At 51.4% G+C, this 15,441-nt stretch overlaps 2 protein-coding genes across 3 annotated transcripts; one reads left to right on the forward strand and one right to left on the reverse strand.

Moving 5' to 3' along the window:
* The first annotated feature begins 890 nt into the window (after window positions 1-890).
* Window positions 891-3,580, forward strand: RASD1 (ras related dexamethasone induced 1). Of its 2 annotated transcripts, none has more exons than XM_032762660.2 (2): window positions 891-1,211; window positions 2,262-3,580. In XM_032762660.2, exons 1-2 carry the CDS (start codon window positions 926-928, stop codon window positions 2,810-2,812), a joined length of 837 nt encoding a protein of 278 aa, XP_032618551.1. In that variant the 5' UTR covers window positions 891-925; the 3' UTR covers window positions 2,813-3,580. The 2 variants fall into 2 exon arrangements, with proteins under 2 accessions (XP_032618551.1, XP_032618552.1); XM_032762661.2 differs by having other exon boundaries at window positions 2,336-2,500.
* A 2,955-nt stretch (window positions 3,581-6,535) lies between these two features.
* On the reverse strand, window positions 6,536-12,081 carry MED9 (mediator complex subunit 9). Its single transcript, XM_032762733.2, has 2 exons — window positions 11,831-12,081; window positions 6,536-7,357 (listed from the first exon to the last, which is right to left on the reverse strand). Exons 1-2 carry the CDS (start codon window positions 12,031-12,033, stop codon window positions 7,141-7,143), a joined length of 420 nt encoding a protein of 139 aa, XP_032618624.1. The 5' UTR covers window positions 12,034-12,081; the 3' UTR covers window positions 6,536-7,140.
* Between the last annotated feature and the right edge of the window lie 3,360 nt (window positions 12,082-15,441).

Consider the following 15,441-nt stretch of genomic DNA (forward strand, 5'->3'; position numbering starts at 1 on the left):
CTCCCCAGCCACCCACAGCCTGGATAGAAATGGAAAATCGGGGGCGGGGGGGGGGGCCGGAATGGCACTAATCAGACTAGACAGAACCCGCCGGAGAAAGGGAACTAACCAGGCTTCGGGCGGTGGGATGGGGAGGCCAACTTTGGTACCTACATTAGAGCGGAAAAAATCGAGGAAGCTAAAAAAGTTTCCCTTCAGTGTAAGCGACAAAGGGCTGAAAGAGGCACCAGAACTGGTGCGTGTGTCAACAACAATCCAACGTGTCCCGCTCAATCGATGGCCCCTTTTCAGTGACTTGAACTGCAAATATCACACACACACACCCGTGTGTTGGGATCACAAAGCCTTATCCGGCATATTTGTATGTAACTGACAGACAATAGCCATCGATTTTCCCAGCTCCCTCCCCCGCTCCACTTCTGCCCTCAGGCAGGTCCCCGACCTGCCCGGGAGCCCCCTCTGGGCCGAAACAGACCGCCCGGAGCCGGGGCGCTTCTGGCGGAGCGGGGAGCCAGGCACCGTGTATCCAAGAGGAGGGTGGCACCGAATCCAGCTGGCAGTGGAGGGGGGGGGGGTCATTGCAAAGTGCCCAGGAAATTGCACGAGCCCCGTCTCACCCGGGGGTGGGGGGCTCTGCATGCCCCGGGGATCGGGCTCCAGCAATGCAGCAGGATGGTCACCCCCCCAGCGCAGGCAGGCAAAAGCTGCGGCGCACCAAGCCGCGCCCCCGGAGGGCCCGGCCAGCCGGCTGCAAGCAGCAGCCTCCCCAGGCTGTGACGCTACCGAGGGGCGGGCACGGCCAGCTCTATATAGAGCCAGCGGCGGCCAGGGTCGCTCACATCGGACTCGCAGCCTGTACGGGAGAGGGCGCGCCCAGTGGCCAGCAGTTCCCCAGACCCCAAGCCGCCGCTGCGTCTCCCCTTCCATGAGACCCGCCACCATGATCAAGAAGCTGTGCCAGAGCGAGGCCGAGCTGAGCATCCCGGCCAAGAACTGCTATCGCATGGTGGTGCTGGGCTCCTCCAAGGTGGGCAAGACGGCCATCGTCTCCCGCTTCCTGACGGGCTGCTTCGAGGAGCAGTACACGCCCACCATCGAGGACTTCCACCGCAAGTTCTACAGCATCCGCGGCGAGGTCTATCAGCTGGACATCCTGGACACGTCGGGCAACCACCCCTTCCCGGCCATGCGGCGCCTCTCCATCCTGACAGGTACGCGGGGGCCGGGGCTTGCAAGGCGGGGTCCCCAGCCGTCCTGGGGCCGGGGGGCTGCAGCGCCCCTCTGGGGAGGGAAGGGAGCCGCGGACAGTCCCAGCTGGGAATGCTTCTTGTGCCGGGGTCAGGGGACAGTCACAGCTCTCTCTGTGCGCTTCTCCCGCTTGCCAAGCGATGGGGAGGATTTTAAATGTGCAGCTGATAGGCCAGGGCGGGATCGAACCTGGGACTCCAGGAGTTTAGTGCAGGTGCCTCTACCCCACCAGCTGGAAACGAGAGGGCTGCTAGCTAAGGTTGGAGAGCAGACACATTAATCTCTCTCTAAGTGGTCTTGGTGCCACCAGGTAGGACAGAGCACCACACTCAGAAGGTGTGTGAGTTACACTAGGAAAGTGAACCAAGCTAGGGCTAGGTGGGTATCTGGATGGTGCTGCAGCCCAGGGGTTCTGGAACAATTTTTATAGGGGGGGGGCTGAGAGCCATTGAACCAAACTGTAAACCTTGTATAGGATGGAAACCACTTCAAGCTGGGAAGTGCGGCAGCCCCCCTACTTCCAGCACCTATGCACCCGTGTGTCCTGGGTGGTTTGCTCACACATGGCATGCCTTGCAATGTAAATCTAAAATCAAAGCCTGGAGCTCACATAGCTCCTTCTCTCCCCAGCTGCACCCTCACAGTCCAGCCAAGCCCCTCCACCCAGGCTGGAATTTGCATGCAAGCTCAGAAAACAGCCTGGTGCAGGGAGTTTGCAAACTTTATTTCCCTAGGCAAAGGTGGGAGGAAATAGGGAAATGCAGAGCACTGCTGCTGGTTAGTGGCAGGGTTCATTAGGGGCTGTCCATAAATTACCTAGGCATATTTTGTTTTTGAAGAAGATCCTCCATCCCCAACCCTGAAACAAACACACAATTCCACCCTAAAGTGCAGTCGTTTATGGACAGCCCTTAGGGCAGTGCTGAGCTTGGTGAGCTGATTGGGATAGGGCTCTGCCTCCATCCAGGACCAGGTCCTAATGTGCCCTCTCTCTGTCCCTCTCTCGCCTACAGGAGATGTCTTTATCCTGGTGTTCAGCTTGGATAACCGGGACTCCTTTGAGGAGGTGCAGCGGCTGAAGCAGCAGATCCTGGAGACCAAGTCGTGCCTGAAGAACAAGACCAAGGAGAACGTGGAGGTGCCCCTTGTCATCTGTGGCAACAAGGGTGACCGAGACTTCTACCGGGAGGTAGAGCCCCGGGAGATCGAGCAGCTGGTCGGGGCAGACCCTCAGAAATGTGCCTACTTTGAGATCTCAGCCAAGAAGAACAGCAGCCTGGACCAGATGTTCCAAGCACTCTTTGCCATGGCCAAGCTGCCCAGTGAGATGAGCCCGGACCTGCACCGCAAGGTCTCGGTGCAGTACTGTGACATGCTGCACAAGAAGGCGCTCAAGGGCAAGAAGCTGTTGAAGGAAGGGGCCGGGGGCAGTGGTGGGGAAGCCTACGGCATCGTGGCCCCCTTTGCCCGCCGGCCCAGCGTGCACAGTGACCTCATGTACATCCGGGAGAAGGCCATCGGCGGCGGGCAAGCCAAGGATAAGGAGCGCTGTGTCATCAGCTAGGAGCCTCCTGCTGCCCCCCTCCCCAACCTCTCCAAAAAGGGAGGGAGATACATGGGGGGGGGAGCTTGTTTGATAATAAACTCTGGCTGCCCAGGAGTGGTATGTGCCTTGGCCAGGGTGGCATCTGCCCTGGGGGCAGGTTACCTCCCACCCCCTGCCCAAGGGGATGATTTGCATCTGCTGTCCTCTGCACCCACTTTTGGGGTGCAATGGGGTGGGGGCTGCTGCTGCTGGGGACACCCCCCCCCCAAGGGTGAGAGACTGAGAACTTTGAGCACAGACAAGGTACCTGGGAGTGGAAAGACATTGACTCCAAGGCACCTCCCCACCTTTGCCAGCATGGGCCAATGCACTGCCTTACAGAAGAGACAGGGTGTGTGTGTGGGGGAAATACGGTTTGGACTTGAGAGACCAGCCAACACTGAGCTCTGGAAAGGGGCTTTGTGTGTGCATGTGCATGGGCATTTCTGAGCCAGGAGAGCTGCAGGAGGACACTTCCGGCTGTTGCAATCATTTGGCAGGCCTCCTTACTGGCCCCTCTTACAGAAGCAGAGATGGGTGTGTGGGTGGGTGTCAAAAACTGACTTTTGTTTACATTTTTCTTGTCTGATTTGGAGGAAAAAAAGCGCATTTTTTTTTTAAATAGGCACTTTATGTAGGGTAGTGTGTGTCCTGGACATGAACAAAATCTTATCCAAGTGTTTTCTACGCTCCATGTTCTATGTTTACTATTTTTTTCTACAAAAATAAAACCGTTTTTTAAATTAATCTGTGTTGGGTTTGTCTTTGGTTCCTCACTGTGTTTCTCAGCATTATGAAAGCCTCACCCTATGTGCTATGGAACATCTATACTGAAGCTGAGCAACTGTGTTTACTTATGATAGCCCCCTCAAATCAAAACCTTTCCTCTACATACTTCCCTTCATCCCCAGAACAAAGGTTCCCCTTACTGAAAGTGCTTGACAAGATTTATTTCAACACAACAAAGTAATTAGGGGGAGAGGTGAAATGAACTGTGCTGCCAAAACAGATCACTGATTGGACTAAAACTTTTTCTAATTATTGTACCTTGCATTGAACCATAGAGTGACATCTAGAGGGCAGATGGAAAAGTGAAATATTTCAGATCCTAGCCCATGAATGCATGTGATCATAAATACTAGCTGGGCATTTGTCATAGGAAATGTGGGTAAAATGAGACATGACACAACTTCATACTCAATTAAAATCGCTCCTAGGACCAGGCATTACGGTAATAGAATAATCTCTTAGCCTGTTTTTCACACTTGAAACACATGCAATTTAATCATAAACGGCTTTTTTTAAATACTAATTTGCACTCAAATCAGAGACCTTTTCTCCTTTGCAACACACCTGAAGGAAACATTCCACTTAAAAAAAATCCCATACTTGCATTTGAAAGAACTATTGTTCCAAGTAGCCAAGATTGCCAGAACTGAAAGATGGGGAAGAAATAAATTCTCATTTGTTCTAGTTTGTTTACTTGGTGATTTTGAAAACATGTTAGGGACTGGTTTTTCAGGGCTGTTGAATACCACTAGCTCCCACTGAGCTCAATCGCTCAGATCCTCTGAAAAATTAGGCCTTTTGTGTTTAGCCAGTCTCCTTGTTTCACTAGTCCGTTTTCCCTGTTACTTCCCTTGCCCCCTACCCCAGCAATAGGGGCCAGAAATATATTTTTAATTTAAAGATAAGGAAAATGTGCATATGAAACCATAAAAATAGGCCAGGAAACTGATGTAGCATCTGAAATACCTTTTAATACATTTAAAAAAAAACAAAAAAACACCTGACTGGATTTTAAGTTGAAGGGGTCACTTTCACCTGCAACTCCACATTTCTCTGGACTTATACTTGATTCTTCCATCTCTTCAGTACATGCACAGTTCACTGGAATGTATATTGAAAACAAAATGGATTATTTCACTGTCTGAAACAGATGCCAAATGTATTGATCTTAGACAATGGCTGGCAGAAATGTACTGCCTGTGTTCATTTTCTAGTGTGTATTTTAGAGTTCTGTTTCACTGACAAAGGAAGGTTTATCCCAGGCCACATTTGCATCTTCCCAAAGAAATGAGTTTAGCACTATTTTAAATGGGGTGCTGAGTGGCATATAATAAGCAAGCTGCTGGTAATTTGGACTATCCCACCAGCACGGTGTCCCTGACCTTACCAGAAACACTTTCCTTCTGGCTGGCAAAGGGAAAGCAATTTCAAAACAGAGCTTGTTGCTCTTTATAGGAATGAACTTTATCTCTCTTCCGGGCACTCTGCTGGCTTCTCTGTGTCCTTGTGTTATATGCAAATAACCTGCATTCTAGTGATTGGCACCGTATTTCATCATAATTTATAAGAGCATTTCACAAGAAAGGCTGAGACCCAGCCAACCCTGGGCGCACATGCTTGAAACTGTACACATAATATTTTTATTAGCCAGAGAGATACAGTGCCACTTACTGAGATCGCCTGTGATAACCATGTTTACCTCCATTTCCCATGGAAGGGGCAGGCAGGCAGCTGGAAATTCTGAGCTAGGACTCAGCAAGCTGCCCCTTGCTTTGTTTGAACACGATCCAATGGTCAGCAATTTTCATGAGTTGTAACCGGAGGCGCCCCTCAGTTACTTCCATGGAAACCCACTGGGACGGATTCTCATCTCCAGGTCCAGTGCACTGAAGCCAATGTGTTTACATCAGAGATGAATCAGAGCAGCCAATGGCCCAATCCTCCACCACCCAGATCCCCACTCCGAGCAATTGCTGCACTCTTCCCCGTCAAGTCTACTTCTCCTCCTGCCTCTAGTTTCTACAGTTGAAATACTGGGCGGTGAATTTGCTTCTTGTGAAAGCAAAGGTAACGCAGGCCTGGCTAGCACTACCCCCAGCCTGGCCAACACATCTCAGTCTGAGTCAAGTCTCAGGTTCCCCTTGAGCAGAGACCAGCTCTTATGCTGTAGCGTGTGGTGGCCTCAGTGGCAGTGGGGTGAGGGAAACGAACTCACAACTGTTTTTATCCTGGCGACCAAGGCCCGGATCCTGTAAACCTCACTCCCGTGGCAGGGCGGTGCGCTTACACCTGAGTTGCACCCACATCTGAAGGAATGAAAGGTTGGAGGCCTTAATCCAGAGTCACCAGCCTATCTATGGGCTAAATTCTTCCCCGGTGCAGCTTCACTGACTTGAATGGCCCAGTTGCTGCTAGTTGGCTATAGGGCCAATCTCCCTTCCCATCTCCATGAGGCTGTTTACCAGATACTTGTCTGGGTCCTGCGCTGGATCTGCACAGAGCACTTCATCTCCATCCATAGCTGGGGCTGGGGGGGGAGAGGGGAGGGTGTAACACAGTAGTGGACAAGCATCCCAAATGCAGGAAGAGGCCCATGTAGGCAGGCAGTGGATTCTGCCCTTGATTAAGGTACTCTGGGGCATGCAGCTGGCCTCCGAGAGATTCTGCCGGGAGTGACACTGCCTATGTGAGTTGGGAATCGAGGTACCTAAATCCCTGTGACATTCACTCAGAGCTGAGCACTGACCACTCCTTTTAAAATTCCCAGCCTAAATCTACTAGACTATTTGGCCCCAGCCCTGCTTTTAGAAAAGCAATGGAAGGATAAAGCACCCAGACCACCTCCGCGGTCTCCCGTGCTTTCAGAATATCCCTGTGCCAGCCTCGCAGGCTCGGTACAGACGCAAACGCCACTCAGGGTTTTCAAATCTTTACTCGGATCATCTCAGATACAAACATCACTTATGCAAAAAAAATAAAGGTGATAAATACAAAAGCAGGTGTAACCAATCCTGTCTCTCCAGACACACACACTGCAACCGGCGCAGGGGGAACTGCATCCGCTGCCTCCTGGGAGCAGGACACGGAGCTTCATTCTGCTCTTTTCAGTCCCGTTCCCTCCACCCACTTTGCCCAGTGTCGATTTCCACAAAAGGGAAGAAAATGCCCCCTCTTTCTGGCTGCAGGCAGTAATGTCAGCACCAGATCATTTACTCCTCATAACAAGGGGGAAGTGTAATCCCTCCTGCGCACTTGCATTAAAAAAAAAAAAAAAAAAGACGCACTCCAGAACAGAGATATATATAAATACACGCAGTCTCACAACAGATCAAAGCAAACATACCGCTGTAATCATCATACATCAGGTACACAATGTTCTCCCGGGTTAATGTCACGTGGCTGTGATCCACACAGCAGCAAACTTGTAGGAAGAAGACAGAAAAGAAGGGTAGAAGATGTCTTGCTTTCCCCTGGGACCCCAGTTCCATACAGCAGAGTCCCATCCCGTGCCTTCCCTCCTACTCCTTGGGGATTTCAAACATGCAAAGGCTCTTGTATTTCTGTAGCAGTTCATTCTTGGTCCTGACTTGCTCCCTCAAGCTGCACAGCTGCTGTTGCTGCTGCTCAGGGCTCACACCGATGCCGGGCATGGCGCTGATCATCTTTCTCGTCTCCTGGAATTTGGTCTTGAGTTCGTTCAGCACCTGGTGGACATCCTGGCTGTCCTTGTCCATGCTGCAGGGAAGCAGAGAGCAGATACGACAGTTCACACCTTGCATCAGACTCACTCATGGGGCTACGGCCATCCCTACACAGACTCCTCTGCAGCCACCCACCGGAAGCCGTCAGGGATGAGTTTGCTCTACTGCGCCCGCCCACGTCCATACTTCCACCCTGAGAAGAGGGGCGCAGCCATGGGCGGTTAGCTACATATGCCCAACTCTGACACGACTGCCGATATTCTGGGCAGCCCCCGTTAAGTGACGTTAGCCCTACAGCCTCATGACAGCTCTGGATCACTGTGTCTTGTTGAACGCACACACCCAGGGGATAGTCACACCTGTCAGGGGCAGATGGCTTAAGGCTCTAACGTTTACCGTGAATCAGGCCAACTTTCCCCCCTGTTAAGCCCCCATCCCTCTCCCTTTAAAGAAGTCCCTTATCACCATCACGTTCCTCTGGCTAGAAAGGCTGCATGGGATCCCCTCTGGAACTTCTCAACAACATTCGTTGACCAGCCAGAGTGTGTCACCACAATATGATGCACATTGTCCTCTCACCATAGAGCTTGCCATACCCACCCTTGCCCCCAGGGCTTTTCCCTCTTCCTAGCCCAGAGGGTGAGACAGAACCAGTGCCCCCAGCTGTCCTGGCAGCCGAGCAGCACTGCTGAAGGACCCCAGGCCTATATGGTCTCCCCCAGCTTCTGTGACTCATGATCACAGGTCCTGCCTCCTGTTGCACTTTCCAGACGTGATAAAATGGTTTCAACTTGAATGAGCAGGAGAGGGGCTGGCGGGGAGGAGGAGGGACCGAGAGCCGACAGGAGCCAGGCTCAGGGCAGTGAAGCTGCGGATGCACATCCCCCAACGCAGCTCTGCTAATGCCGCTCACTCCTGACCTGCAGCCCCAACACGCCTCCGCCTCGACCTGCAACACGCCTTGCTGCCTTCAGCCTGCCATCCTCACCCCCTCCACAGCTTTGCCAATGCTACTCCGCAGCCGTTCCTGCTATTCCAGTCCATGGCTCCCTACGTCCAGCTCTGCCTCCAGCATCCTGTTATTCCAGCCCTGCGTAGCGTAGGATCAGATCTGTTTTGAGGCAGCACTGTCCAGCGGATAAGGACTCAGGAGACTTGGGCTCTATTCCCAGCTCTGCCACTAACCTGCTAGGGGACCTTGGCCAAGTCACCCCCTACTATACCTCAGCTTCCCCTCCCTCCTTTTGCCTATCTCCTCTACTTAGACTGTGCACTCTTCAAGGCAGGGACTAGCTCTTACTACATATACATAAGCACCTAGCACAGTGGGGATCTGATTTTGGTTTGGGGCCTGTAATACAAATCATTAATAAACAGCAGCAGCACTGGTAGCTGACAGGAATCAGATGCATTCTGCCATTCAAGCGACAAACAAGTTCCTTGAACTAAAAAATAAGGAACGCCAGAGAAAACCATGCTGCACAGACTCCAAAGGACTCTCTCTCTCGCTGAGGGGACAGTAACGCACCCAAAAAGGAGAGACGGTGCCCTATTTTAAAAACAGCTGCTTCCTCAGCATCCTCCATTTTTTAAAATAGCTGCTTCACTTCACACCAGGGCAGCTCATTAGTATCTGCGATGCCATTGTTAACTCTTAGAAAAGTCTCCCCTGGCTCAGAGGAACAGGCAAGAATTTGCTTCCCTGCTTTGGAAAACAATTGCTAATGGATTGGGGTTGGAAGGCCTGCTCAATAGCCAGCTCTAAAAATAAAACCAGCTTGGCATTGCAGGGGCAGAGGGGGACTCAGTCATTTGGGGAATAATGACACAGCTCAAAGGGAAATGTTTAAGCAGAGGGTGCCCATCGGTTTGAATATTAATTCTTTCCAAGCTTACTCAGGTAGGACATTTTACCAGCAAAATATTCATCACGCTCTTTGTACGTAAAACTGCAGCTGGATGCTGTGACTGAGCTGTCAGTGAGCAAGTATCTAAATCGCGATCAATCATGAACACTCAGGTAGAATTGAATGACTGTGGGCAGGCCCTTTCGGAGAAACAAGTTCATCTAATCATTGACTGGCCTCCTCGCTCTCCCGCCGGTGTAACTCTAACTTCAGCGGGATCACTCCCGATTTACACCACCGCAAGAGTTTAGAAATAAGGCCCTACATGTCTGCGAGGGCCTGCTCCACAGTCTGTGGAAAGACGCCCATTAACTCAATGACATTTGGATCAAGCCTCGAGAGCGATGGAGCTTTTTAGACTGAGGGCAAAGAGCTGGCAGAAATTCCAGGGACTGAAACACCAGGCAAGGGTGTGTGTTCCTGAATGTCTGTTAGCTTACAACACGCATCCTCGATGACACTGGAGATCTGAGACACACTACCTTATGCTCAAGTCCCGAATTCATGATAAGCGATCATTTGACAGGATGAGACATTTGCAACCTGCCAGGGTTACTCCCTAGCACAGGAAAGCTCGGCTCCCCAGCTGCCAGTTGGATGAAACATCACTCTCTAATGCTAGCAGTTGAAGAGGCTGGCTGCTAAAATCATGCTGGAAATGACATAGGGACAGGTGAGTGGATGGTGATCAGAGGAGAGTGGATAGCCCAGGGATCGGCAAAGGGACACCGGGGGCCTTTCATCAAACCTTCTCATTGAAGACATGCACAGCCTCCCAAACCTGCCTTGTATGGCCACCACCAAGATCCTTCCGGAAACTCCCCCCGTCCCAAGACACCTACCAGCCAGTGAGTTCAAAATGATCACTTCAGTTATTCCCCCTCCTGTGTTCATTCCCAGTGTGTCTTGCTTTCCCTGGGCCTGCGTGTCAGACTGCAAAGTCTCTGGGCACGTCTACACTGCAGTTAGATACCCGCAGCTGGCCCGTGCCGGCTGACTCGGACTCGGGCTAAGGAGCTGTTTAATTGCAATGTAGACGTTCGTGCTGAGGTCTTTACCTCCAAGTGCTCCCTGCAGAACAGGGTTAAGACACCAGGGTGGGGCAGCGTGGCAGGAGTTGGCACTGCCAACCTCTGTGCTGACCCTGTTTTGTGCATACATGGCAGTCTTCAGTGTCCAGGGCTGTTAAGCCAACCCTGACTTCGCACAAACAAAACATGTTGAAAAGGGGGTTATCAGAATGTCAGGGCTAGAACTCCTCAGGTGGCCCCAGATATACCGTACTTGTCCAGACACTGATCCTGAATCAGAAAGACAAAATTCGGATCGCTGCCATGAGATGATCCATCACCCTCTTTTTAAGGAGATAGAGCAGGAAAATGTTCCTGAACTGGCCTGCACTGACCAGGCCTTTACTGTATGTTTGTCTGGCACAATTAGATGCAACCCAAATCCAAGACGGACACTGATTTTTAGATTCCAGGTTTACACTGCAGGCACAGTTCAGCTACTGAATCCGACTGACCTATGCTCACGAGAGAAACAATGGCTGATTTAAAAACGCATTTCTTGAACGCCGGAGATCAGCCAACTTGAGACAGGTTTCAGAGTGTTAGCCGTGTTAGTCTGTATCAGCAAAAACAATGAGGAGACCTTGTGGCACCTTAGAGACTAACACATTTATTTGGGCATAAGCTTTCGTGGGCTAGAACTTTCTCAGAAACGCTGAGCCAGATCATCAGCAGGTGTAAACTTCACAGCACCTGCCCTGATTTACCCCAGCGGAGGCTCTGGCCCACAGTGTCAATGCAGGAAAGGTACAAGTAGATCAAGACACATCAAAAGGTAATGAAAATAACTTAAAACTAATCAAGCCTGGAGCTAAACGGCCTCATTAAATCAAAGCAGCAGGTAGAACCGAAGGTGTTGCAGAAGGAATTCCATCACCCTCAATGCAGGAACCTTACTTGCATTTTACCACCCATGCAAGGGGACTCCCATCCCCTTCCTCGACCGTAGTGACTCATGGTACCCACCTGTGCTGCCTGGCCCCAGAATGCCATGCTGCTAGGCTCCAGATAGCAGGTGACATGCCAGGAACACTCATCTCTGCCAGGGATGCCCTCCCTGCTGAAGAGGAGGGCAGCCCAAGCCTTCACCCTGAATGGCTCCACAAGCCGAGCATTGGCCATTCTCTGTAGTGTGGCTGGTGGCCTGGGGCAAGCAAGGGACCCAGGATGGAGGGGATCACCAGAACCCTAGTGATCTCGGCCCTCTGGAAAGCAAAGTGTGGATCACCCCCTAATTCTGTTTGTGAGATGGGGGGATACTGAGAGATACCCCAACAACCTCTGGGAGGGCGGGGGGGATCCCTAGTGATCTCTCTGCTCCGGGGGGGGAGGTGAAAAGATCCCCAGATCTCTAAAGGGCAAGGGGAACCCCAGCGAGACCCGTGGAGCTGTCCCTTGGGATATCCCCAGTGATCTCTCTGCAGAACGGGGCGCTGGCAGGACCCCCGGGATCTCTCCCCGGAGATGGCCGCGGGGGGGGGGGCCTAGAGCAGCGCCGCTGGAGGGGTGGGGGTGGAGCGGGCACGTTACCATTTGATGATATCATGGACTAGGGGCAGGAAGGAGAAATCCTCCTGGCCCTGCTGCTGGGACTGCGGCGGCGGCGGCTGGAGCTGGGGCTTATGCTCTCCCTGCTGCTCCGGGGGCTGCGGGGCTTGGAGCTGGGGCGGCGGCTGCTGCTGCTGCTGCTCCTCCACCGGCCGCACCCCCACACCGGCCCCGCCAGTAGCCATGGTCCCCTTGGCCCCCTCCGGCTGCAGCCAGTCGCAGCTAATGCGCGTCCTCCAAGCCCGGCCCCTTGCAACCAGAGATAGGCCGATGGCAGCCGCGGCTCCTCTCTAACACGTCAGGCGCGCTAGGGGTGTGCACAGGCCTGGCTCGTCCTGCCTGCCGCAATGGGGCTCGGCGCTGCCTGCTGCAATGCCCGCGGCTGGGGGCTCTGCACTGCCTGCCTGCTACAATGGCCGGGCGTGGGGGCTCTGCATTGCCTGCCTGCTGCAATGGGGCTCCATGCTGCCTGCTGCAATGCCCGGGGGTGGGGGCTCTGCACTGCCTGCCGCAATGGGGCTCCGCTGCCTGCTGCAATGCCCACGGCTGGGGGCTCGCTGCCTGTCTGCTGCAATGGGGCTTCGCGCTGCCTGCTGCAATGCCCGCGGCTGGGGGCTCGCTGCCTGCCTGCTGCAATGGGGCTTCGCGCTGCCTGCTGCAATGCCCGGGCTGGGGGCTCGCTGCAGCAAGGGGCTTCGCACCGGGGGCTGGGCTGCAGCCGTGCACTGGGCGGCTCCCGCCTGGGGGTGCAGGAGCGTATTTGCTGGGGGTTGCTGTGCCGCATGCATGAAACAAGCAGCGAGGGCCAGGGAGTTGGGGGCGGCTGGGGTATGGAGCAATCGCCCGGCCCTTTAGCTGAGCTCTCTGCCCATTGCCTGAAATGTTGGCCCTGCCTGGAGAGAGTGGGGCACCTTGTGCAGTTCTCTAGTTCAGTAGTTCTCAAACTTTTGCCCTGGTGACCCCTTTCATGTAGCATGCCTCCCAGAGCTAACCCCCTCTACACATTAAAAACACTTTTTAAAAATATTTAACATTATTATAAATGCAGGGTTTGGGGTGGAGGCTGACCCCTCACAACTCCTGCATGTGATAACCATGTGACACACACCCCCCTCCGGTTGGAGAACCCCTGCTTTAGTTGCTTGTGTGCGGACATCCTCCAACTCGTGGGGTTAATTTTAAGTCATGTTAAAAGGCCTTCTGTTGAGCGAGGATTTTGGGCCCTGCACAGGGATCAGTTTTTAAAATCACTCATTTGCTGCCTTATTTTTGTGGCTCCCACAAAAATTAAAGGGAGCTTGTTCTGCAGCAGCATTAACCAGCCCTTCTAGCTGGGGTAGTATCAACCTTGGGGTCTAGTGTGTAGTCCCTGATTTATGTGTTAGTGGGTTGTGTTCAACGCTGCAGAAGACTGGTGTATGGGTGTGGGTGTGTGTGCGTGCGTCTGTCCATCCTTCGGTGACCAGATGTCCCGATTTTATAGGGACAGTCCTGATTTTTGGGTCTTTTTCTTGTATAGGCTCCTATTACCTCCCACCCCCGCCCAATTTTTCACATTTGCTGTCTAGTCACCCTAGTGTGTCCACACATCACACACACAGTGAACAGAGAGCTGTTAATAAACAATTCAGTTAGGGACCCACAAGGAAAAATCAAATGCACTGATACAAAATAGGGAATAGCAGGGGAGGATCTGGGATTATATAATGCATATGAGTCAACAACATGATGGTGTTGTGAAAAAGGCAAATATGCGGGGGTGTATTAACAGGAATGTTGTGCGTAAGACATGGGAGGTTATCATTCTGCTCTGCTTGGCGCTGGTGAGGCATCAGCTGGAGTGTTGTGTCCAGTTTTGGGTGCCACGTAAGGGAAGATGTGGACAAATTGGAGAGAGTCCAGAGGCGAGTAGCAGAAATGATAAAAGGTTTAGAAAATGTGATTTATGACAAAAGAGTGTTCTGTTTTGTTTTTTGTTTTTAGTCTGGAGAACAGAATGCTGACGGGGAACCTGGTAACAGGTTCTAATATGTTCAGGGCTATTATAAAGAAGTTGATGATTGATTGTTTTCCATGTCCAGTGAACATGGGAAAAGAAATAATCAGCTTAATCTGCCACAAGGGATATTTAGTTCAGTTGTTAGGAAAAACTTCCTGACTACCAAGGAGGTTAAGCACTGGAACAGGTTACCTATGGAAGGGGAATCCTGGAAGTTAGATGAACAGGGAAATACAACCTGGATGGAGCCACTATTAGGTGAGTGCATAACTGACTGGAAAATTGTTCCCAGAGAGTAGTTATCAGTGGTTCACAGTCATGCTGGAAGGGCATAGCAAGTGGGGTCCCGCAGGGATCAGTTCTGAGTCCAGTTTTGTTCAATATCTTCAGTGGTTTAGATAATGGCATAGAGAGTACACTTCTAAAGTTTGCAGGCGATACCAAGCCGGGAGGGGTGGCAAGTGCTTTGGAGGACAGGATTAAAATTCAAAATGATCTGGACAAACTGGAGAAATGGTCTGACGTAAATAGGATGAAATTCAATAAGGACAAATGCAAAGTGCTCCACTTAGGAAGGAACAATCAGTTGCACACAAACAAAATGGGAAATGACTGTCTAGGAAGGAGTACTACAGAAATGGATCTAGGGGTCATAGAGAATCACAGTCTAAATATGAGTCAACACTGTAACACTGTTACAAAAAAAAGCAAACAACATTCTGGGCTGTATTAGAAGGAGTGTTGTAAGCAAGACACGGGAAGTAATTCTGCTGTACTCTGCACTGATTAGGCCTCAACTGGTGTATTGTGTCCAGTTCTGGGCGCCACATTTCAGAAAAGAGGTGGACAAATTGGAGAAAGTTCAGAGAAGAGCAACAAAAATGATTAAAAGTCTAGAAAACATGACCTATGAGGAAAGATTGAAAAAAAATTGAGTGTGTTTAGTCTGGAGAAGAGAAGACTGAGAGGGGACATGATAATAGTTTTTAAATACATAAAAGGTTGTTACAAGGAGGAAGGAGAAAAATCATTCTTAACATCTGAGGATAGGACAAGAAGCAATGGATTTAAATTGCAGCAAGGGCGGTTTATGTTGGACGTTAAGAAAAACTTCCTAACTGTCAGGGTGGTTAAGCACTGGAATAAATTGTCTAGGGATGTGGTGGAATCTCCATCATTGGGGATTTTTAAGAGCAGGTTGGACCAACACCTATCAGGGATGGTCTAGCTAATACTCAGTCCTGCCATGAGTGTAGGGGACTGGACTAGATGACCTCTCGAGGTCCTTTCCAGTCCTATGAGTCTAAGTTTTTAAGAACAGGTTAGATGAACACCTGTCAGGGATGCCAGGGTCCTGCCTCAGAGCAGGGGTGGGGGAGTGGACTAGATGACCTTCAAGGTCCTTTCCAGCTCTGTAATTCTATGCCCAAGATGTTCTAGCAATACACCTGTCTGCAGACAAAGCAAATACATTTTGGCATTTGTTCTTTATTAATCAGTTTCCTTTGGTGTGACTTTGATTTAGCCTGGGATAACCTGTTTCAGTGGTCTGTAAAAGTGCTGAGACATGGTGCTCGAAGTGCCTCAGAGAACG

This window comes from Chelonoidis abingdonii, chromosome 9 (assembly GCF_003597395.2).
Source record: "Chelonoidis abingdonii isolate Lonesome George chromosome 9, CheloAbing_2.0, whole genome shotgun sequence".
NCBI classification, from domain to species: domain Eukaryota; kingdom Metazoa; phylum Chordata; order Testudines; family Testudinidae; genus Chelonoidis; species Chelonoidis abingdonii.